General features: G+C 44.9%; 1 protein-coding gene across 1 annotated transcript in view; it reads right to left on the bottom strand.

The window, feature by feature from the left end:
• Nucleotides 1-25,671, bottom strand: part of T265_06888 (hypothetical protein) — a gene marked incomplete at both ends in the record, with an annotated part of 36,128 nt that extends 10,457 nt beyond the window's left edge. The window contains 5 exons of the mRNA XM_009172276.1: nucleotides 3,075-3,682; nucleotides 5,239-5,819; nucleotides 7,830-7,893; nucleotides 25,030-25,083; nucleotides 25,378-25,671. Of these exons, the coding sequence (XP_009170540.1) occupies nucleotides 3,075-3,682; nucleotides 5,239-5,819; nucleotides 7,830-7,893; nucleotides 25,030-25,083; nucleotides 25,378-25,608 (1,538 nt within the window). The remainder of the gene's footprint in view (nucleotides 1-3,074; nucleotides 3,683-5,238; nucleotides 5,820-7,829; nucleotides 7,894-25,029; nucleotides 25,084-25,377) is intronic.
• Nucleotides 25,672-25,690: the final 19 nt, after the last annotated feature.

Raw genomic sequence — 25,690 nt, 5'->3', positions numbered from 1 at the left:
AAATTTGGTCGCTGTACAAAGGTCTAGAATACGTGACGAACAGACAGGTGACAAACTTTCACATCAGAAGATAAAGCATAGAAACAGAGTCCCCGCACTCTTCCACTTCATATGCGGAATCCTTCAAACTCAAGTTATTGGGGATTGACAGTGGGGAGCACCACGCAAGCGGTTCACCAATACGCTGACAAATGAAGCAGTTACTCATGTGGGAGACTCCACTCCATAAGTGTGACATACAGCAAGCGACATGGATAGCCCAGCGCCTTACCCAATGATTCCACACTATATACATTCCAAACTCACATTTCCAGGGCTTACATAGCCTTCAAAAACCAAGGCCGTATAGGGTAACGTTAGACTCAAGTTCTCAAGCATTCTGTTTTTTACCGCCTTAATTACCACTCACATATCAGTGGATTTAATCACGTATCGACCCACTTACTCACCATCAAAGACGGAATTAGTAGGGATGTTTGGTAAAACTTGGGATTTTTAAGCAATACTACGGTTTTTGTAAGCGATGCCTGGCTGGGGAAACATACAAAGATGATTTGATCAGAATGAAAAACTGAATGCCGCCACTTCAGGCAGAAATCGATGTTCGAAACTTAGTACATGCAAGGTCATCGTATGTATTCACAGGTAATGGTGAGAATTTATCAGTTTGTTTTAGTATTACTGTGACACGATCTAACCGTTTAGCCTTGGAAATGTTTCTGGTGGACAAACACTCCACTATGACCGACTGCGACGTAATTTTGCCGGTTTTTATCACTAGAACTCACACTACACCTCGATTGGAAAAATCGACGATGTCAAAGGAACGTTCAGTGTACGATGCAACTTTTGTAAGCCCCGGGACTGACGGGTAGTACTAGTCAGACTTCGGTTGTCCAGTCGCGTTGCACGGGCGTGCGCGCTCTCTAGATTTGAAATAGAAATATCCATCAGCCACGGCAAGTGGTTCATTTTGCTGCTTAATGGATGAGTCATTCTGAGTTGGATGGACAGGCAATCTGTGCGTTAGCGATCGATATGGTTTCAAGGGTGCGTTGCGCAATCGCTTTGGTATGGCATACTCTCATCTATTAACCGGGCACTCCATGTAGCTTGGTAACAACCCTCAAACGACCGAGAGGAATAAACTGTAAACAAGTTAAAAAAGCAACCCCGGTTGCTTATTTTGCACCACGTGTCTTAGTTGTCGACACCGGGAACATTCATTCCATGGCTCATATTGGACCACGTATGCAAGCAAACTACAAAGAACGGAGTTCCATGATATGAAGTAGTCCAACACAATGCATACTATATCTCTGTGTGTTCGGATGAGGCAAGCGTAACTGGTGAACAAATCAATCGGACTGATAAATTGGCATGATTAAGGACATTCTCCGTGCTGAACTTTTATTTGCTCTTTAATGTGTTTTATTATCGTTTGGATTCCAATCGCTCCATAAATGAGTGTAGTGTACATCCTCGTTTTGTCGTGGGAATATGCTGAAAAATTTGGAGACTTCCCAAGACTCTGAGGCTTGAAGTCCTCTGCTCAAGAACCAACTAAATCTAACTGCTTCGGCTATAGTGGGACAGAATTGTTCATTAAGCTACACTTCACAATGAAGTGCACCGTTCCAAACGCGACAGTGAAAATCATGATCCCAGCACGAAATTCCGTACGTTGCAAAACATACGCGTGAAAAAATTGCCCCGGACGACGTCCGGAATTATAACCTGGAAGACCACTTACTACTAACAAAACATAAGCGGCGCGCTTCGAGAGTAAAACGCACCAAGCAGTGTCCCGACGAAGCAGTTGAAAGCAGACGGTCTTACATATATCTGTGCCCTTGAGGATGAGCAAAATATCAGCACGAGATGACCATCCGGTTGTCGTTCACAGCAGGAGAGTGGGGAATTTTCTGGATATCTGTACATGCGAGTAAAGCTTATTGGGGTTTGGGAAGAACTGCACTACTGGCAACTTGTAGAGTAACTAAAAACAGCCACAAAGTGTCACTATGGCTTTTCAGGCAGGAATCCAGAGCTGAAAGTTCTAGGATAGCATACTGCTTAAAAGGCAGATAAACGGATTCCGTGCGTATCTGTGGTGGGCGAAATCAATGAAACCAGTCAGTGGCTTGTCGGGGATCTAGTATGCGTGTACTGCTGAAGATTTGAGGGGCTATTTTACTTCCGTGGCGTTTTTCTGCATTAATGGGGCCTAAATTCGGGAATCCAAACTTATCATAAATAGTCTAGGCTGAATTTTTAGGTGATCGATTCCGGCATGTGAACTTGAGGCCTATCTTCGCTTGAATATGACCACACATTAGTGGTATTCTTTTTGTTTGTTCAAGTCTAGCACAGTAACATCAACACGACGTCAGATTTGGACAGCGATCCGTGTTCTTCTTTGAAAATGAATGGTTTGGTGAGCAAGATACCTTCTGTACGGAGGCCAGCCGTCCCTAATAACCGAACATCACATCATTTGGGCGGATGTGTCACGTGCAGGACACGGGCCAAACGAAGGCTTGCCCTGATTGGTCAGAATGCCAGCCAATCCGAGTCAAGCACCTTTGACTCAACGCTTCTCGCCCCCTCACGGAGATTGTGGCACGACCTTGTGGAACACTCTGTGACTACCCTATAAATACAGTTGTAATAATTTTCTTTTGTCTCCGTAAAGGGCTGTGTAGAGTTACCGTACCATTTGATATACCGTAGTGGGCCAAGGGACCGATGCAGATCGTCCACGATCGTCCACCAAGATACAACACCTTCTAAGTGAAGGATGTATCAGGAATTTCTGTGTGATCTCACATTTATGTGTTTCACAAACGATATCACCCCTCGGACCACATTAGAAAAGTCATCCGAGTAGAGGCTGTCCAGTAACGTATAATACCAATTAATACCGTATTTTATAAAAGTTAATCTTGTTTGAAAGCGCTGCAGAAAAGCAACCATGCCATGCAGTTCAAGTTTTCTCTTAATCGACCACTACCTTGAACGGTGAGTTAGAAACTTTTTGCACTTGGTGTCATGCAAAAAACTAGGGTACTCACGGGTTGTTCTGGGCCCCGATTGCTGATTGTGCTTGAAGATTTTGTGACGCCGCTGCAGCTGCGGCAGCAACCGCAGCGGCTATCGGTTGCTGGCTCGAACAGGAAGCTGCGGCCGCAGCTGGAGATCCAACTTGTGCCACAACGGGCGAGAGAACTGGAGTTGGGACCGACGTGTGACTCGAGACAACCGACGTTGGTGTTAGCGATGCCTGAGTCCCTTGGGGTGCCGGGCAAGCAACGGATGAGGTGAAACTTTGAAGATTGGTGGCACCCGCTGCACTGCGTGAAGTGGCTGATGTGGCATTCATCAGCGGGGTCGTTGTTCCGGAAAACGCACGCAACACATTGGCTGCCATAGCAGCTGCTGCGTAGGATGGCGGGAGTGCATTACCAAGTCCGGCCGCATTGATTGCAGCATTGGAACCGGCCACCTGGCCGACCCCTGCCAGACTTACTGGCGTGTAGGCCATGGCTGCTAGAGCTTGTTGGCTGGCCTGCAATTGTTGCTGTTGATGTTGTTGCTGTTGATGCTGCTGCTGTTGTTGTAATCTCTGTTGTAGCTCCAGTTCAGCACCAACACCGAGACCGGCTGCATTGGCGTCAAACCACTTGAACCAAGAAGAGAAATAAACAGGCTTCGGTAACAAATGCTAGACAATATTTCCAAGGTACACGTGTAAATCTTTGCGTTTGAACTTTGTACATCAGGACAGACCACGGCGTTTTATCAGAAATGCATACAAAACAACAGCAACATCGCATTAGCACAACAAAGACATTATTATTTGTAATGCACTACTCATAAGGTTGCTGAAAATCCGTCGACTGGAAACATCACCAACGAGCGATTCAGCTGGGTTCCAGGTGAGTCTCTCGAAAAACCAAGTCAGTCTGCAAATAAGTGTACATTCGCTAAAAAGGACACACTAACCTCTAGCTAGTGACCAAATAATAAGTCAAAAACATTCAAAGAAAAATCGATATTCTAAAGATTTATCACCAACGGCGATTCAGCTGGGTTCCAGGTGAGTCTCTCGAAAAACCAAGTCAGTCTGCAAATAAGTGTACATTCGCTAAAAAGGACACACTAACCTCTAGCTAGTGACCAAATAATAAGTCAAAAACATTCAAAGAAAAATCGATATTCTAAAGATTTGTTGACAACAGCACGAGCTACTGAATTACTGACTTGAAAAATTTAAGGAAAATCTAAAGCTGATGCGAAATATCGATGTGCGGTTTTAAAAATTGAGCCTTTGAGTATGCCATCTTTTTGGTGATGAGACGAAGTTCGGAAATGTCTATGAAGACATTTGTATCGCAGAGGAAACTACTTACAATGTTCCTGAAATCGCTTCGACAGCCCACGACCGGTTTCGCCATTCTTGGGGCTCATCAGCTGGCCGTAGCCCCCGAGTTTCCGTCAGCTCTACGTTCTGCTTGAACCCCAATTGGACTATTTTCGAGAAATACACTCATTTGCAAATCAATTTGATTTTCACGAGAGACTAAACTGAATCTCTCGTTTATGGTATCCTACAACTAAATGTGATGCGCACAGGCCGCCTCATGATACAGTTGGCACGAGATTTGAGATATCGCAGTATATGAGCCCTAAGAAGGGCACAACCGGTCGTGGGCTGTCGAACAGTTTTCAGCAACCTTGTAAGTAGTTTCTTTTATAAAAATATACTGCGATATCTCAAATCTCGTGCCAACTGTATCATGAGGCGGCCTGTGCGCAGCACATTCAGTTGTAGAATATCATAAGCGAGAAATTCAGTTGACTCCCTCGTGAAAACCAAGTTGATTTGAAAATGAGCGTATTTCTCGACATTCATATCACCTAACTTCTTTCCCCGATCGCATGGTTTAGGTAACGTCGGACATTTACTCATTTGCAGTGAAATGTTTCCCCAACTTCAATCAACGTTGCTGACGCAACAAAAATGGAGTGCACCGGCTTCATACGAAATGTCCATATTTTCATCAGATACATTGCCCACCATCCACGCGGATAGCACTTGCAACCACCGCAGATTACCTGCTATTTTTGGAAGTCGGCTTTGGTCTCCTGGCGAGAAGATAACATTTACGACGGCCTACACGTCCAAATTATTCACACTGTTCACTTCATTCGATGAATTCCGTCAGATGAACTTACCAGTGGATTGGCAACAAGCGGCGTGTTCGCTGTAGGAGCCAAAACGTGTGATGTATGCGGAATAACCCCCATTGCGGCGAGAGAGTTCATCAAACCCATGGATTGCGACTGCGTGCCAAATCCGGGAATTGTAGCTGTGGGTGGGTTGGCAGTAGCACATCCAGCTGCACTGTTCAAACAGCCGCCATTTATCGCAGCAGCCAACCAGGCCGCCATATTTGGATCGGAACCGGCCAAATAGAGTGCAGCGGTGGCTGCAGGATTATAATGCGCAGTTTGAGGCGCAGCAGAAGCCAAGGCAGCGGCCAACAACGCGTGATTTGGGGTAACCGACGAACCGCCAGGAAGTGCACCAAAACTAGCCAATACCGGATTGGCCGCGGCCGCTGCTGCGAGAGAAGCTTGAGTGTGACCTTGAAGTAGGTTTCCCAGTCCTTGCACACCAAGAGATAAGCCACCAGTGGCAGGTATGGGTGCAATTGGCAGGCCAGCGTTCAAGCCAGCAGCGTTTCGAATCACAGCGGCCAACGCTGCAGTTGTACTTGGAACCAGTGTCCGAACTCCCCGAACGGTAGTGGAGGCTGTAATGATAATTCAGGTTTCACAGGATCCATAGGAACACAAAATCAAAACCGCAAAGCTCTTTTCTGTAAAATGACACGACTGAAGTAACTACGTTAGACAGAAGCATTGTTACTAAAGCCATGGATGCGCCCCCATGATTAAAATCGATATTTATCTAAGTTTGCAACTACCTCAGGTTATTCTACCAAATATTTGGATCTTTGATACATCAGAGGGTTGTGTTACGAACGAAAATCAGATCAAATAGTACTCACTACGACTGCTAAATTCTTGTCCGTTTTACAAGCTCTCACTGGTGGTGACTCCTCTTTCCTTCAAGGTGGAACTCCCCTGAGGAACGGTCACTCGCATCGACTCCAAAATGGTACTTAAACTCCTCCACGGGAACTACCCAGATCTGGGTAGACTGGTGGGTGTGGGATTTATAAAACGCAATACTAGTTCTGAGTTTAAGTCAATATCAGAGGCACTAAATTGTCTAGTGGGAAAGTTGCAGTATGCAAAATAATTCATTTTCGCAAACCTCCTAATCACTTTCCGAAGTGATAAAAGCTGATTTTCAAACGCAAAGAAATATAGGATGCGAGAAATATCCCTTTACTTAGATAAACTCTCTAAAATCCTGTTGTGGCATAAAGTTAACCGATCTTATCATTCCGTTTAATTGACAACATAAGTATTCGTGCGTGTCCCTACATATGAGGCAGGAGCGCGCCCTCAATGGCGCTTATGCATCCAAGCTATTGCCTTCAATACATTGCTCCTTTCCCTATCTCCCCACTTAGAAATCCACTGACAACCCTGTATTTACGCAGCAATTATGCCAGCTTCCACCTCCAATGCGCAGTAACCTGCCCTCTCTGTTTGTAAACAGAACTATGGCAGCTACAATCACTGTACGATAAGTAGGCGTTTCTTACAGATGATGATGATGATGATGATTATGAGGGATAGGAGGAAGAGGAGAACAAGCGCTGCCACCGGGGAATAAATCGAAGTAGTAGCTCTCCATGGAACTAAAGAGATAAGCTTAGTTATTCGTCTGTGGGGTTTCGGATGAAAACGGTCGAATACTATGGGCTGAGGCTGATTGAGGACACTCAAACTTATGCACCAGCCATATACTCTGATTCAGTGTAAAATCTGGTCGGTGTGGAATTTTTTTAAGATTCAGATGCTGTTGAAATCATTCATGACCCTTTAAATTGGAGTCAAGCTTTCGGAATTCCAAACATCACTCATGGGAATCCAAGTTGGGTGTGAGCTACCAGGGATAGTTATCTCTGTTCGTTGTTCATGGATAACATCTACCTTGTGTTCACTCGATCAATAATCAAGGTGGTCACAATCGATCACCAAGTACCACGTGCTCTCCTACGGTGAAACATTCTTGTCCAGTAGTCACGCGCCGGCTTATTAACCGCGAAATTATAAGAAAAAAGGTTTTGTTTTCGAACAGAGACTTTGAAATCTACTTAGGTTTGAATCGACCTGGTCCAGAAAGAAGATTCTTTATAGAGTTTACTCTCCGTACAGCTCAAGAGAGCTGAGTGGTTTGGGCGCGATCTTACTGGCCGAAAGGTCAATTGTTCGAGCCTAACGTCGGCATTTCGATTGCTTCTATCTATCTTCTATCTCGGGCGACCTAGAAATATCACAGCCCTTGTGCATACAACCCCGCAAGGTCAAGAGTATTCACTGTTGATGAGCTCTAACAAGAAGGACAGAATAACTGCACTAGGACAGGGTGGAATACTGTTCAAATGCGATTGATGTGCATGCAAAAATGCGTCCACAATAATTGTGGCGGAATTTCACGCACTTCGGCTTTCGTCAATGACTCTCTCTAGGCTCTCTTTAGACACTTAAAAGTGGGTTCAGCTGGTCAGTCTTTGCAGGTGTGGCCTCCCAAAATGTTTGCTGTTATTCTCTATAACAATTCATCGGGCAACGCAACTAATATGTTCAGGTGATGACGGCGTTGAAACTAAACATTGATCACTCACTTCGTAATGAGGTGGGCGTTTCAGACTTCTTTTTTGTCATTACACGCGCAGTTGCATTGTTAATCTGTGCAGAGATGGGAGAAAATCAACGTTAAAATTCAAAAACCATACTGAAGCCCAGAAATTGGCACAGAGTTACATAATATGCATTACATAGCGATTTCAACTCTCAGTTGAATGTCTAGCGTCGCTGGTGTTCATTTAAACCTATGCAAATGGCTCCTTTAATGTATCGTCGATTCGACAATCAAAGGGCTTTTTCAATCCATGGATGAGATAAAAAGTTCATGGATGTATTTCTGCCGTTTTAATATCGTTTAAAAAAACCGTAATGAACGGTAGGAAAAGGTGCTGCGCTTTAAAGGTGTTAGGCGGAATTCCATACTGTTTTACCGCTCGCATTCAGGTGCTACTACGGTCGAGAGGCCTATCCCACCCAAGACTGGCCGAAAATTCTGGACGCTTGCCGGTCCGGCATCAAGCTGAGATCTGATTGGTCGAATGTCTGGACCCAACAGCCAATCATGGCCGAATGCCGGTTGCCAATGCCGCACCCAGACTAACTTGGGAGGCTCAAACCGAGAACTAAGCTGAGGAATATACTATAAAGAGTGAGTACTACAGATACTTGTCGAACTTAAATACAATGACCGGATTTCTGAAATGCACTCATTTGCAAACTCATTAAGTTTTAACAAAAGACTCAACTGAATCCCAGATGGATCTCTCGTTTATGTTATTTTGCTTCATAACCTGCTATGTTCCTTCAACCTTGGCAAAGATTGTCCCGGTGAACCAGACTGCCGCACAAATTAGAGAACCACGGTACTGTGGTGTCATCGTGTACAGCTATTCATCCGGATAATATCTCGGAAGATCGCGTGACAAGCAGTGTACACTGCCAGAACTTGTATTCGTGTGGTTGACCGATCGATTAGAGAATTCGGCCTGCACAGCTGCACGACAGACCAGGATTGAGTTACTGCCAAACAAGCTGTCAGTTGCACCTACCTGTCGAAACCCACCGCACCTTGATGATCCATGACTGGTCTACAAGACTGATAAATGAATGATTTTCAGAGGTACAAGAGAAAGTATTCGTCTGCTTGGCGCAAAGCCGTGCATCTGACGGCAAAAACGGCAGATCAACGTTTGCAAAAAAACGAATTGTTCGATCGCGGAGAGCTGGAACCAATTTTTCATTTGCCTCAGGAAAACGAGGCTAATCACCCCCATTCAGGAATGCAACCCATGGCGCTACCTGGCAACAGTAGCGTACTTGCTTGCTTCGTGATATACCACGACATTTTAAGGAAGTCTGTGTTTGTCTGTTTATGTGATTTCATGAGGCCAGTGAAAATAAAACTGGGTGACAGGCTGAGATTACAACTCAGTTGCCAACAGCAAGTAAACTGATTTGCCTTATGTTCTCATTTGCACACTAGTGTTAATTAGCCCCAACGAGGGCAAAACCCGCCACGGGTAGTCGAAGGGTTTACAGAAACCTCATAAGTAGTGTGTTATACCTAGGTGAACCAATTCGGTTATGAATAAAACGCCCTGAAAAGCAGGACAGGTTGGTCAAAAATCAACCTACGAGAATGGCACGCCGCAGGGTTTGTTTCTGTCCGGAGCTAAACTCCACAGAGGGATATATATATATATTATATATAGGAGGCGTTCAACGGCAGCACTGTGAAACTGAGGCCAATTGCCTCTTGAGAGTTGTATACAAGAGTATTCAGCCTGAATCACAGCATTCCATGGACTATCGATGAGCCCCTATAATCGCGAACAGTCTCATTTAGTTTTTTTGACAACAGTGTGAGAATCCAAGCAACGATCATCGTCATCATCATCAGAGACGGGATATTCATGCTTCACTATCATAGAGCCATGAAATTCATCTAGTTATCCTTCAAGCCTTAGAGTGAAGGGAAGATAGAAAAGAGTGGCTGAGAGCGGGGACTTAGTGCTGGCCTATGTCAAGCACTCCCAGATGCCTACACCTCCAAGCGCTCAATCAGACGATCTGGAAAGAAACTGACAACACGATCGCCACTGACACCGATCAGCCTCCATTTCTTCCAATGTATCCATCCAAGCGAAGGAGGGGCCACGTGGACCCTATCCTGAAGGGCGTAATGCACTGACAACACCCAAACTCTTCGTGGTCTCTTTCACACCTTTCTGCCAAATTATACGTTGTCCACCTCAAAGTATGCGCCATTTTGAAGGAGGCAGGGGGGAACAACATTCGACTCGTTGGACGGTGTTTCGAGATGGGCGAGCAATGGTAGTGTGACTCTACAGTGATCAAGTACAAGGGACGAACACTCAACATAGTACTGCGGTGGAAGTCAACATAGGAAATTTGTTTCGGATGTTTTTTGATCATTTACATTTTCACGAGCACCAAAATCGCCATGGACACTGGTACCTCACTACCTTGCAACCAAAAAGTTTGCTTGCTTACCTTTAAGGCCAAAGGAAAGCGTGGACGGGGAACAACGTAGTGCCAGGCTATTGCATTCATCTTAGGATGTCTATACCTTCAAACTCAAATGTAAGTAGATCTTTATAATGTACTACTCATAAGTAGTAAGTAAGTTCTACTCAAATCAGTAAAATATTCTATAAAAGATGGCTGACATAGCGTTTCCCGTCCATTCCGTCCGCTCATTTTGTTGGCCCGGATTACGTTTAACCTAAAGAAACACCTGAATTGAATCAGATAACTAGCACTAAGAGGAAAAATACAGACACTTTACAAACCTCGATCTTTCTTCCTTCAACGACCGTGCCATTGAGGTTCTCTCGAGCGCGATCGGCCTCCTCACTTGTCGCAAATGTGACGAATCCAAAACCCTGGTGACACCGTGTGACAAAGCAAGAGAGCGATGCCAATTAGTTTAGTCAACCCAAAAAGTGGCATCCAGTTAGATCGGTTAATCCAGACAACAGTCGTCTAATTTGGAAGGATCGTCCGAGGAAAGAGACTGATAGATATTATCCAGACAAAACGGCAAACCGCAAACGACGCAACGCAGAACAGTGGTTATGTAATCATGATAATGATAGCAGGACTGGAAACGATGGTAGTATTACCAGTATAAATCTTGTTTTGTTTCTGTTCTTTTCATTCAAACTGTAGACAACACAGAGAGAGAGGGAGGGACAAACAGAGTGTCGTGCGCGGGCGCTGGTGGATTCAGAAGACGAACAGGGTCAGAACATAGAATTTGATTGCAGCGAAAAGGTCCAGTGTGGGTATACCGAACAGATGCAAAGTGCAAAAATCATTAGCCCATAACCGGTTCTTGTGTGCTCGCGTGCGCCCGTGACTTCACAAGTAGGCGGCGTGTGGCAATGACGTTTTAGGGGTGTGGTATGCAACACAAATCAAAACGAGGTACATGCAATCGGATCTGAGGTGAGGGATGAGATGAGTCGTGGTTGAGCGCTTCGTTGGAATTCCAAATGGTAGTTTGGATGACCCATAGATGCCTGAAATCGATCAAATACCCACCCGCAGCCAGAGAGTTTGTGCGGCAGCTCTCGTAAATCAAGCAAATGTGGAACCTGAAGGTTACACCGCTCAAGGGCTCTCAGCCAAGTACAGTCTTCCTCACCTTGAGCCACCAAGAAACTGCTAAAATTCTTATACTACATGAGAGATCCCTGATAACCTGATTCGAATAAACGATGCCCACAATCGAATAGGTCACATCGTTTTTAGCCGGAAACACGAAATCTCGGTTTTTCCACAGTTCGCGGTCAGATCAAAAACATTTGCATGCACTGTACGACACGGATCCCTCGGCACGACAAAGATTCCCGGATGAAAAACAGGCAGCGACGATAACCCGATTATCCGGCCATAAAAAGAGTTCTTGAAAAATGATCTGAAAAATCAGGTTGACAAAAGATGTGGAAAAGGCAGTGCTTTGTGTACTCCATGACGAATCAGTATTGTACGCGCATATACAAACTTTCTACCGAATGCCGAAGTACGGGCTTCAACGTAGCGATATCTAAAAGGGCCAGTATGGTAGACATCGCATTCGTTAGCATGCCGGTCAGTTTCCGCATCTCCTTAAGATTCACTCGGACTCTAAATGGGGAAAAGTATCCACGACAAAGCTTCGGAGCTGCAGAACTCACTTTTTGCATTCGCCAATCAAATTACTCCGCAGCTAAAACAGTGCGTTAAGTGCGCGGTGCTTGATCAGACAAATGTAATCTCATGCAGAAATATGAAAGCATCTCGCTAAGTTTTCAATGGACCGAGAAGACTCGACCAACAATCACATTCATCAATACGTTTGGAGGCTGGAGAGGATTACCTTCTGTGAAATTCTGGCCACAATATGAGGTCGCATCTGTATGGCCGAAGAATGACCAACCTCCATGAATATTTCGACAAAGCGATCATGGTATCGTCAGTTGAGATTTCACTTAAATGTAGTCACTTGTTAGAAACCAGACTGCCTCGCCTTCGTTGTCCATACAAAAAGCCTAAGAACTTATACCCTAAAGGCTCATTTTTGTGCCACGCGGAAGAAGAATTGGCTCTTTATTGGGAAAAATTACTTAATTTACTCCGAAATTCCTCTAACTCTGGTTCAGAAGGGTTCCGTAATGTCACCCACGGAACAGTTGCAAGCCAATTAGACTTGGCGAATAATCCTCTCATCTCATGGTTAGACGCAAAGCTACATTCAGAAAAACACCGAACAACCGCATTCACATCGCTAATTCACTCACGCACTATTCAAACAAGTGTGGCATACCATAACTCCCCGTAACGTGAGACACACTACGCATACTACTACCGGTCAAAACAAGTAGTGAACAATAATGCATATACTATTCATTCGAAAAGGTGCGCTCTCATGACATTGCCAGTGCAGCTAAGATTAGCATGAGCCACGGAAACACGACGAGGCAAAGAAAAGATAATGGAAAAGACGAAGAGGAGGGCTTTTTAGCCAAGCGGTTTCCAAACTCCCAAAGTTTGGCAAGGACATGGAGTATAGGGATGGAATACACGCTGCTGTTCGAACTTGTGTATCTTCATGATCAAAAGCAGCGTAAAACCTATCTAGGTCCTAAAATTGGCATGTGAGCACAGAGTACCGGAGACAGCCGGTGAGAGATAGAGAGAGAGAGGAGAGACGAAGTCACAACAAATCAATGCATGCTCAAGGAGGATAACGGATCCCGTCATGCAGCTTTAGAACACATCCGTACACCGTTGTGGCAACCACCTTACTCATTTGTGGAATATCGTCGAGTATGAAGATGATGCTCGTGGTTTCTAGTTTCCGGACAACCTAGGTCAAAGACTGGAATAACAGCAAACGATTGATGCGGTCAGTCCTGGAAATATTTTCACTTGTTTACATAAAAACAATGTAATAGGGTAGTTCAATGTGATACGGTTAGATTTCACCCATGTGTCTACGTGCCCTCACTTTCATTTTATCTACCTCCATTGTTATAAGAGAACAAGGAAAACCACAAGTTTAATCGATTAGACTGCTGAGGCCCGAACGCTGATCTGCACATCTTTCAACATTTCAACAAAACCATATATACATAATTTATTATCAGAAACCGTACCGGCTGCAAGCGGTTTTTTTTTTGCACAGCCGATTAATCGTGTAAATTGATCAATATGCTACGGGTGTCGATTGATTCGTTTCAACCAATAGGTTTCGCGCTCCAAAACCGGCTGCCCTTTCTATTGGCTACCGATTGCGGACGTGTGGAAATTCCGACGGCACGCCACCACACAGCCCAAATCCCAGACACAAAGCGAAACGATGGCTTGAGAAGATTCAGGTACAAGTATGTCCCACTACCCTTACTCTTCACGGTCCCAAGACCTCATAGTAGGGAGCCAAGAGGGAGCATTGACGTTTGGGTGCAGTAAGATTCCCAGCTCTTGTGCGAACGCATAACATGTTAGAGAATCTGAGCAAGTCGGGAAATGGCGGAAATTTTGAGTGCTTAAGCAAGTTCTTGATAACTTACCACAGAGCAAGTGAACTGGATTTTGCGTTGGATCTCTGAAAACCGCTTAGCGCTTTGTAGTGTACATGAGAAGTTGCTTAGGTCCAACTTATCCTACTGCTATAAATCCCAAACTTAGAATACTCACGCACTGCACTGTACAGTCTCATTAAAAAAGCATTTGACAAGATGCGACCTGCAGGAATGAAAATCACCTAAAGTTCTCCAACACTCTGTGGTAGTTTACCCGATAAGAAACTTCAGTATCTATGCGAACTTTATGGCAATGCTCTCATTGAGGCAACGCACCTAACACATTTAGGAGAAGGGTCACTAATTTCAACGAATATGAGTAGCAAATAAAATTCAGTGAATCAGTATACTGGCCGTCCCACAGCGCGAAACATCTGACTGGGTACTTTAAATGAGGAAGTGATGTGTTTTTTCCGGAACGCCTCCGAAGTTCAGCTGTTCCATCCTAGGTGGGATTTTCTATTCATATTTGCTTCCAGAAACCAAACGAAATCCTACTGGGTTCTACCCAAAGACAGCAGGACAACTATCGTGCCCCAGATACCCCATGAAACAGCATATTCTTACGTTGACAAAGAAACCTTGTCAGCCTCGTAGATTCCGGCAGTAATAACGGAAATTTCGTTTACCTGCACCGGACAGTTACCAACCGAATCTCACTTCGTACAATCTCCTAATGCATAAATGAGTCAATGGGGTGAATGAAATCATTTTTAGCCATACGCCTCTACGTCTCTGAAGTAGGGCCCCACGAAGTGCACACATAAGCGCGCGTTTTATTTTATTCTAATCATACTACCATCAGTTTGTTTGACCACATTGTTTAGTGATCAGCCCCCAACAAGCAATTTGGGCGAACCTGAAAGTGAAACAAACAAGAAGCTGTCTCAAGTGGACCTCTAGAATTGATCCAGACCGTGAATCGCTCACCCGCTTGTCAACTTCCACCGGGGAACAGTGAATTAGTTTACACTAGAGAAAGCACGCATTAGAAAGCATGGTAATTAAGTATATCTCCTAAAGTACATTCCAGTGGTAAATGCTCTGCTAGATAGAAGAACTTTGATGTTGTGTATCTAAAAGAAATAACCTGCTCAAGCCACTTCCGAAATAGTCACTTCCAAGCAGACTGCCCCTCATCGATTAAAGACATGCGCAGTTTATTCCCCTCTAAATCTTTGTTCTTTGTCTTGTAGTGGTAACTTCTGGGGTTGGACCAAGTTTGGTACATCTTTGAAGATGAACCATTTGATAGGCATTATCCACCGTAGTTCCGCTCTTTACCTTCTCCTCGAGATCTATCGCAGAAAAGTTTCCCAGAATCGGTTGTTTTCTAGTCCCCGAAGCATTCATCTTGTTCAAATGTTTCTGCTAGTTCAAGTTTCCGCATCCAACGACAGTACTCGTTCGGACTCGCACATCCAGTCTCGTCATAACCTTCAACTCTCCAAGATTCTAGTTGGAACTCTCCCTTACTATCTCGTCTTAATTGCTTGATTAACGTATCTAACCAAGTAGGTACCGAGTGTCGTTTGACATCAAAACTGAATTCCATCATTCAAAAAAATTAAAGGCTGAACTTGCGTAATGTAGATTCCAAAATACAGGTTTTGCAGGTAACTTGACAACTCGACATGTCATATTTTAGCTCCGGGAGAAATTTCAGATGCGTTGGACATTAGTCAGGCGAAAAATGGCACATAAAATCACAAGACAAAAACACTCACCGCAGTATCAGTGAGTGAAACGAAAAAAATCGCAAGGGAGTCTGTGACCATCAAGACACCGTTATGTATAATGAATTCATGAGGTGCATGAAACAAGACCTAGTTAGTCACCAAGCTGAACGAAATGTCAGCTTCTGGAAAGTGCGAAGTTCCCACCAACGATTGCGAAATGCCCGGGCTGTAGACCAATCAGACCGAGTCGAGGTCCATCAGTATGCTTCGTGGGATGTGTCAGAGACCAACAGAATTCGGTTGTCAGCACAACCCATTTCTGAGGCATCAAGTCGGGAGAGCAGAGTAGTTCAAATCGTTTCTAATCATTCATGCCCGTTCAGGAATGAACAGAGTAGTTAATTGATCAGTTTGACTTTCCGCCTAGTTTGGCAACTGACTCGAAAACAGACCGACAACCTCATGATCGATTAGCAATGAATGAATTTGACTTATCGATATTCCAGATTATTGCAAACAGTGGATGGAATCGATGCGGTTCACAGTGACCAGTTCTTCCCAGTCACCATGTAATCAAATCATGTAATATTCAAGAATCCTGCTGGGAAAGACTAGTCTATTCCTGATTGAGCTGAGATTTTATCATTCGTCTGGACAGCAAACTTCAGCATTGCTCACTACCATAATTTATCGTTTTGACTCTCATGGTCTCCGTGTCTGGCTCATCCCAGAATGACACAGGGTGTTTTTCCACCTCAGTGAATTGAACCATTATTCTGGATAAAGCCCTCTCGACGTTTTAGGTCAGCGGGAACGCGTGATTATCTCACTCTCAGGAGCAGTCATCGAAACCAGTTTTCTTTTCTGCACATCCATTTGGTTTGAACGGGAGACTCAGCTAACTCCCAAGTGAATCATCCGTTAATGGTATTACTTAACCCGAAGTACTGCACAAAGACCGCCATCACACATATTGCTCATAACACGAGACATTAAAGCCTAGCTGCCATGACACACGAAGGAGGCATAAGGGCTGAGATACTGCCAGGTTGCCCAAGCCTAGACAGGGGAAGTCGAGAGGCGGAGGTCGGAGTCGAACCACGGACCTTCCGGTCAGTAAATTCGCGCTGTAACCACATTTCGCCCACGAGACATTTGGCATACAGGATTCGTGAACAGTTGGTGCCTGGAACAAAACAATACATGGTACAAGCACTACACAACCTTTGTGATGTACTACTCATAAGGTTGCTGAAAATCCGTCGACAGCAACCTTATGAGTAGTACATTGCAAAGATATACATGTATCGCGATATCTCGAATAGCGTAGCGACAGAAACATGAGGCGGCCTGGTGCAGCACATTGTTGCCTGAGGACATCCCAAACGAGAGATTCAGCTGGGTTCCAGGTGAGTCTCTCGAAAAAATCAAATTAGTTTGCAAATGAGTGTATATTCACTACACAACCTGTTCATTACGGTCAAATGCAAAAGGCATTTCTGATCGTCTTCTGGGTTCTTTTGATTAGAGACCGGTTGCCAACGGCTAGCAAGTGATTCGGATGAGAGCTCCGTAGGTTCAAACTTTGTACACAGAGCACCAACGGTCACTTTCATTTGGATTCTGACAAATCGATGAACCGCGCGCCAAGCAATCGATGGTCTCGGAATTCGTGTGATCGATCCTGGCTGGCTAGTGACACGCTCTCTAGAAGTTTCTCCGCTACTCTCCATGGAATATGTCAACAAGTTCTGCCAACGTAGATGTCATCGCAGCTTCAGGTGACCTCATACGAGGAGTTCGGACACCTAGTTCGCAGTTGAGAGGCAACCTGGCCGTGATGTCGGATCAGTTCAGAGGTGAATGGTCTGTCTTAACATACGAGGCGCCTGAATGGGTCGCTACCGTGTATAGCACAAAACACTTTCCTTTATGTTCCAGGACCATTTTCAAAAACATATACGAGGCACCTGAATGGGTCGCTACTGTGTATAGCACAACATACTTTCCTTTATTGGTCTGGCTTTATGTTCCAGGACCATTTTCAAAAACAAATTCCGCTTCTTCCTCTAGTTTAGTTGTACACGCGCAATTCCTGGTCGTGTGAAAGAGGGTTGGTAGAAAACTTCGACTGGAGTACAAACCCGATGAAATGAGGATATCGATCACTTCATGTGGGTTGAACGGCGAAGTGTGTCATGACACAAAGGTCTGGTCTACTCTGTTTTCTAAAGTTGAACCGTACTTTCACAGATACTACTGGGAACTTGAAAACGCTCGGTAATTCAACCCTTTGTGTAACGTGGTAAGTGAGTAAGTAAAGGCTTAATTATCAAACAGGAAACAAGTCTTCTTTGACATCAGGCTACAGGCAGTCTATCCTGCTCACACTGCAGTTACCTGAGCTCGATAGAGCTCAGTGTTTAAGGGACAAAACTACCAACCGGAAGGTCCGCGGTTCGAGTCCGGCCCCGGCATTTCGACTGCTACCGTCTAGGCTCAGGCAACCTGACAGTATCTCACACTGCAGTTGAGCTCGATAGAGCTCAATGTTTAAGGGACAAAACTACCAACCGGAAGGTCCGCGGTTCGAGTCCGGCCCCGGCATCTCTCTCGATCCTGTCTAGGCTTGGGCAACCTGGTAATATCTCAGCCCTCGTGCTTTCTGGTGATGACATGGCAGTTAGCCACCGAAAGGGTGCTACAGCTGAACCATTTACAGATCTAATCCTGAACATATAATGGTATTACTTAACCCGAAGTACTGCACAAAGACCGCCATCACACATATTGCTCATAACACGAGACATTAAAGCCTAGCTGCCATGACACACGAAGGAGGCATAAGGGCTGAGATACTGCCAGGTTGCCCAAGCCTAGACAGGGGAAGTCGAGAGGCGGAGGTCGGAGTCGAACCACGGACCTTTCCGGTCAGTAAATTCGCGCTGTAACCACATTTCGCCCACGAGACATTTGGCATACAGGATTCGTGAACAGTTGGTGCCTGGAACAAAACAATACATGGTACAAGCACTACACAACCTTTGTGATGTACTACTCATAAGGTTGCTGAAAATCCGTCGACAGCAACCTTATGAGTAGTACATTGCAAAGATATACATGTATCGCGATATCTCGAATAGCGTAGCGACAGAAACATGAGGCGGCCTGGTGCAGCACATTGTTGCCTGAGGACATCCCAAACGAGAGATTCAGCTGGGTTCCAGGTGAGTCTCTCGAAAAAATCAAATTAGTTTGCAAATGAGTGTATATTCACTACACAACCTGTTCATTACGGTCAAATGCAAAAGGCATTTCTGATCGTCTTCTGGGTTCTTTTGATTAGAGACCGGTTGCCAACGGCTAGCAAGTGATTCGGATGAGAGCTCCGTAGGTTCAAACTTTGTACACAGAGCACCAACGGTCACTTTCATTTGGATTCTGACAAATCGATGAACCGCGCGCCAAGCAATCGATGGTCTCGGAATTCGTGTGATCGATCCTGGCTGGCTAGTGACACGCTCTCTAGAAGTTTCTCCGCTACTCTCCATGGAATATGTCAACAAGTTCTGCCAACGTGGATGTCAACGCAGCTTCAGGTGACCTCATACGAGGAGTTCGGACACCCAGTTCGCAGTTGAGAGGCAACCTGGCCGTGATGTCGGATCAGTTCAGAGGTGAATGGTCTGTCTTAACATACGAGGCGCCTGAATGGGTCGCTACCGTGTATAGCACAAAACACTTTCCTTTATGTTCCAGGACCATTTTCAAAAACAAATTCCGCTTCTTCCTCTAGTTTAGTTGTACACGCGCAATTCCTGGTCGTGTGAAAGAGGGTTGGTAGAAAACTTCGACTGGAGTACAAACCCGATGAAATGAGGATATCGATCACTTCATGTGGGTTGAACGGCGAAGTGTGTCATGACACTAAGGTCTGGTCTACTCTGTTTTCTAAAGTTGAACCGTACTTTCACAGATACTACTGGGAACTTGAAAACGCTCGGTAATTCAACCCTTTGTGTAACGTGGTAAGTGAGTAAGTAAAGGCTTAATTATCAAACAGGAAACAAGTCTTCTTTGACATCAGGCTACAGGCAGTCTATCCTGCTCACACTGCAGTTACCTGAGCTCGATAGAGCTCAGTGTTTAAGGGGAAAACTACCAACCGGAAGGTCCGCGGTTCGAGTCCGGCCCCGGCATTTCGACTGCTACCGTCTAGGCTCAGGCAACCTGACAGTATCTCGGCCCTCATGATTCCTTCGAGTAGAATGGTAGCTGGGCACCGGTTCCACGGCTGGACCATTATTACTGTATTACTATGTTCAAACTGCCTGGTTCATTGTTCCTCTAAGGAACTATATATGGTGATTGAAGGCGGAATAGATAAACTCAGACTCAGAATCTAACATTTTCGACAAGTTCTTCGCCACGCGTGGGGACGCATTCAACTTTGTAAAAATCACGCAAGCACTCTCTAATAAATACCAAGTGATAAGACACATCGGATGTAGTGAATTCCATCAGTCTTGAATGTGGACCAAAGTATACAATGCGAATAGAGCAAGTCCCAGGACGAGACTCGAACTCGTGGCCTCCAACATTCCGAACGAGTGCGCTGACAACTGATATACCGGAGACATTTTCCGGCGTCACAGGTGTGCACTTGAGTGTGTGCACTCGATTGTTGTCGAACTCAACCGATAAGTCCATATTAATTGTCTCAACTCGATTGTTGTCGAACTCAACCGATAAGCTGGAGCTCACTGGTTCGAGTCTTGTCCAGTATCTGTACCATTTCGTCTGTGTATTGTTTGCCGGGGTGCGTATTCGATATTTTTGACGTCCTGGTCTCTCCTACATGAATTCCGAATCTCGTGTGGTCCCAAGACAATTGTGTTCTTCAGCAGAGAGTAGCCACGGACTGGAACCGGACCAAGAATAACTTTGTAACTGTGAAAGTTGGTTTTACTCCTGTTGGATCGTTCAGAAAACCTGAGTTTTTATAGATAGTTCTATTGTGACCGACTGAGAAGAGATTCAGTTGAGTCCTTCGTGAAAACCAAATTGATTTGCAAATGAGTGTATTCCTCAAAAACAATCCAATTTGGGTTCAAGTAGAACATAAGGTTGATGGAAACTCGGGGACCGCGCCTACCTGATGAGCCCCAAGAAGGGCGAAACCGGTGCACTGTCAAAGAGTTTGCAGCAACCTTGTGAGTAGTTTCTTTTGTGAAAAAGACCTGAAGATTACTTGGCTCGGAATCTCACGGGAAATTTGCACCCGCCGTTTGGTTACTCAAGGGAGAGAAAAACTTGTTGATATGCTATTCTGCTTACGAAATTTGTACAAATTCTCTTACGACTTATCCTGCGATGCAAAGCAAAGACACCGCAAATTATTAATGAGTGCCTATGTATAGAATGGCATAGATAGTAAAGTGTACAGAAACACAGTCACCACACCGACCTGATTCTCCGCGCGGATAGCGCGGACAGCGTAAGCAGGGAGTTTAACAATGCAAGATGATGGAACCAACCACCGCGTTTGGCGTTTCCATACTGGTTAGGTTCGACTATCAACGACATGGTCCGGCTAGCGGCTCCTGCACCAGTTTCAATCACTACACAAGGAAGGTTACATACGATGCCTGTGTCGTGTCCATCGCCGTGGTTCTTATCGCCCAACTGACTTATCCTGATTGTTCCAACTGTTTCTGTCCGCGATTTGAGTCCAAGTCAACCTTACACTTAGCTAACAAATCATTACGGTTGCGTGAGAAGCGGACTGCGCTGTGTGACACGCTTTACCAATGTTTGCCTGCAATATCGAGACCAACTGTTTAAATGCTCTGTCCGGATTTGGAAACCTATAGTGTCTGGTTCGAGCAATGCGTAAAATGCACCTTGTCATCTTCGACGTTGACTCTGAAGGTTCAGTCACCGAGGCTGGGACTTGGGATTTTGCTCCAGGGTTCCAACATGGCATCGTGACATATGAACACGTCCAATCTATACGCTTAGCGCACGAGGAACACTGGTTACCAGTGCGAGCTTTGTCTGTCGGGTCAACTTTGTGGTGATCCGGAATATATGTGATCAAAATGTGAAAAGATACAGCACCCACTGTGATAGATGGATCAAGGGACGGTACAAGGAGTACTGCAGGCAACTGAATGCCAAGCACCACTAACTACAGGAGATCGCATGGCAGATAGTTCATATGCTGCGGAGCTACGTTTGTAAGGAGAATTCAGTTGTGCTCTGTTCTTCTCTTGATGAACAATCCAGAGTCAGGTTGAATGTAGACGTCCTCCTGGGGATCTCGCCACCGTTTGAGGAGGTGTTTACCACATTCAGGCTCCGAATCTAACCCCGTACGGTCGAATGGGACACTTCCTTTTACAACCATTCCTGTCTTGTACTTTCATAGATTGTTCTCTGACGAGAGGAACGGAAGGTTGCAGTTTCAAGTATCGATCATCATAAACTCCGTTTTCCCACAGTTTCTACACTCATTTTACAAAAAATCTCGTCTCGAACATTTGCCGACTGTGACCGTGCAGCAAATAGACGAACTGTTGTCCGCGCAGTGTGCTCATTGATTTGTCATTCGGACTGGCGTTAGAAACTCAACCTTCATATCCGGGTCCTAGATACGCACCAGATAGATGATGGCTATATAGGGTGACGGGATTCGTGACAATGCTTATGGTAATAAATTACAGAAGCTGTTTGCTTTATCACTTTCGGGCTTGTGGCTTGCTTGCTTCCAGAGCTTTCCGTGACATTGGCCTTCGAAGCGATTTTTTTAGGCGATTAAGGAACTCCAGGCACATGCATCCCTTTCGCTGGCAAGTTTGGTACATGCAGTAAAGTCTTGTTGAACTACATAAGGTGTTCGTCATAACAGGTTTTTTTGGGGGAACTCAAGGGACGTTTGGACTGCACTCTCTCTCTCTCTCTGACGAATAGAGATTGGCTGTCGTTAGTTGCAAAGCTGCTATTTCGTTCCACGGCACACTTGCCATTTCTCACAGTTTCTTCTGTTATCTCCACTCTGTCAAATTTGCTGTGAGACTAAGGCCTCCCAGGGTCAGTCAGTGATCCATGTCTGTTTACAAGTGGGGACTGTTTGCTTGTGTCTTTCACACCTGATCTTATGTGACCGATAGTCTGCGCCTGGTGCGTGAGACTCGATTGGGATAACGCTTTCTTGGCCTTAAGGAATATTCAATATTGCGACTGGATCCTACCACTACTGTTCTCTTCGAGTGAACCGTAGGTTTTCGTAAAGGAAACTACTCGCAAGATTGCTGAAATCGCTTCGATAGCCCACGACCTGGTTCGCCCTACTTGGGGCTCATCAGCTGGGCGCAGTCCCCGAGTTTCCGTCAACCTTATGTTCTACCTGAACCCAAGTTGGGCTGGTTACCACAACTACACTCATTTGCAAATCAAATTGGTTTTCACGAGAGACTCAACTGAATCTCTTGTTTATGATGTCCTTCAACTGAATCTGCTGCACAGAGGCCACCTCATGCTTCATATTCGAGATATCGCACCATATTTTCATAAAGGAATCTCTATTTTTATCTAGCATGATTGACAAAATTTTCAGCGGCATGAGTTCCCTGGATTAGTTCTTTTTTTTCAAATTCTCTCGTTTTCATGTTTGTTGATGTTGCTTGCACTTTTAATTTTTGTGAAAAATAACGCTTTAGTACAAATTTATTAGCCCCCCCTCATTCGGGGAAGAAAACACCCAAATTATGCCACTTCACTTCGGTCCTGTAAACTTTGCCTCCAAATTGATACCACGTAAGATACTACTGCCAGATTTCCAACAAAAATCATTCTACGTATTCATGAGAATCGAGTATCCCTCCCAACGAAGACCAAGATGTAATCTTCGTGGCTCTAGAACTTCTCAAATTAAGGCACCAAGAAAGTACCTGACTTATTGTAAGACATAAAAGTTTTTTTCCAACGTGGGTGCGGTTTTTAAACACGATTTTTAATCTGAATTGACTCGAAAATAGATTTTTGTCATCCATAATTGAACAGACAGACCAAAGTTCAATAGCCTACTAGGCTGCGGAGACTTGACAGTGCGAAAAACAACAAAAAGTCGAACCTAGCTAGAGAAAACGCAACAAAGTTTGAAGAACAGCTAACACATTAGTTACACTCCCGGGGCGGTTTTGAATGCTTGTGTAGACCAGTAATCCTCAAACTCTTCAGCCCATCCTTAAAGCTTCTGATTTCATATATGTGAGTAGGAAAACAGAGTTCTTTGAAACACCGTTTTGAAAATATGATGACGCAAACTGTTGCACGTTAATAGTCCTGCAAGATACACCGTAGAACAGAGGCTTCCCTGCTGGAGGATATATAACATCACCCCCATCAAGGCATAATCCTATACTTCCGAAGAAGAAACACCCTTTCGAGGACTTCTTTATATTCCATCCTGTATGTCATGCGTTGACTATCCCTCGCTGCCCAGAACTGTCGCAGAAACGACTGACAATGTGTTTCTACTTTGTTTTATAAATTCAAAAAAATTCGGAAATTTAGACATTTTCAAATAGCGAGGCAAATGCCAGATATCTTTCAAACACTAACTGAGACGGGCCAACTACTCAGCGAACCTGTCAGTGGAAGTTATTGACGGGGGAGATATTTACAAGGTTACATCGTCCAGTCAAGTAAGGATCTGACCTAAAATCGGTATATGTGATTGGATAATCTAACTTCTGCAAAAGCCACCTTTTAGATGAGACCACTTAAGGCTATGTTTGGAAGGAGAAAACACTAAAAAGGACAAATCGGCCCCTCCTCGGTCAGAGTTTACTTCCAACTTGCACTTTAGTGGGACTAATCAGGTACAACCGGAAAATCTCGGTAGACTGCGTGATAACGCCACACGAGGTAGATCCGTGTAATTATCTGTCAGACATTTACTATAAACATATCGAATTAACTCAACTTTAGAGAGCATCGACACTAGAGTTGTGCCCCGTTGGACGGAACGCCCACAAAAGAGTGAAGCTATTCACAACGAGGTCCCTCACAAGTCGGACCAAAACGAGAACCTCTCGCGCAGTTTCAGTTGGCTTCTGTAGGTTGAAGGCTCACTAGCGAACTTTCTCCTTGGGTGATAAGGGTAGTCCTTGCACCGGGGTATTCGTCGATTTGATTATTGTGAAAAGTTGAGGTATATATGTGCCCTGCGACAAACCACCCCCCAAACGCAACCAACTGGACCGTTCCCCGTGAGTGCCTTTTTATCGGAGGGACCGCCGTATACAAAATTTCTGAAGCAGCTTGCCACTTCGTAGTCAAAAGCAAAATAATCCCGCGCTCAGAGATTCGGATCGGAAAGCTAACTTTGCTCCACACTGAAAGCATCGGAACGCTATCAATTTCAAGGTAGACCGAATAAGGTAGGCCAAATTTCGCAAACCTACCTTGGATCCGCGTTCATTAAATATGATCTCCACGTCCAGTATAGTACCAAATGACTGGAAAGCGATGAGAAAGGTAATGATCTGTGTGTGTTTGTGAAGTACTTTGTTAAAAACTACAAGGCAGAATCATATACGTGTTGCGAGTCACAGCCCACTAGGTAAAAATTCGTTTCGCAACGAGCACGTGACTGTACTTAAAACATTAATAACAATCATCTCTCGGTGTCTAGCTACCATACTACCCGAAAGGCTGTGATACGTGATCGAACAAGTCACTTGACCAGCACTACAGTGAACAATGTGTGAACGTGACCTAAAACAATGAAAACAGTAGTGATTTTCACTCACTCCGAGTAACTGTCGTAAATCTGCTTCTCGAAAGCGGAATGGAATGTTGGAAACGTGTAACCGTTTAGGTCCAACATTAATCAGACTAGATGTGAGGGTAGCGGAAACCCCGGTGGATGAGGTGGCTGACTCGCTGTTGACTGCATTTATTGCGTTCTGGCCAACGGAAACACCGTTGGTACCGTCTGGGAGACAAACTTGCGGGACATAGGGTGAATCAGCGCTGACCATCAATGAGGAGACGGCATGGTTCAGCAGGCTGCTCGGTGAAACCAGCGAGGTGGGAGAGGAAACAAGCAACAGAGGATTTGAA

This window comes from Opisthorchis viverrini (assembly GCF_000715545.1).
Source record: "Opisthorchis viverrini unplaced genomic scaffold opera_v5_150, whole genome shotgun sequence".
NCBI classification, from domain to species: domain Eukaryota; kingdom Metazoa; phylum Platyhelminthes; class Trematoda; order Opisthorchiida; family Opisthorchiidae; genus Opisthorchis; species Opisthorchis viverrini.
The sequence above is the reverse complement of the archived record's forward strand: the minus strand, read 5'-3'. Positions and strand labels throughout refer to the sequence as shown.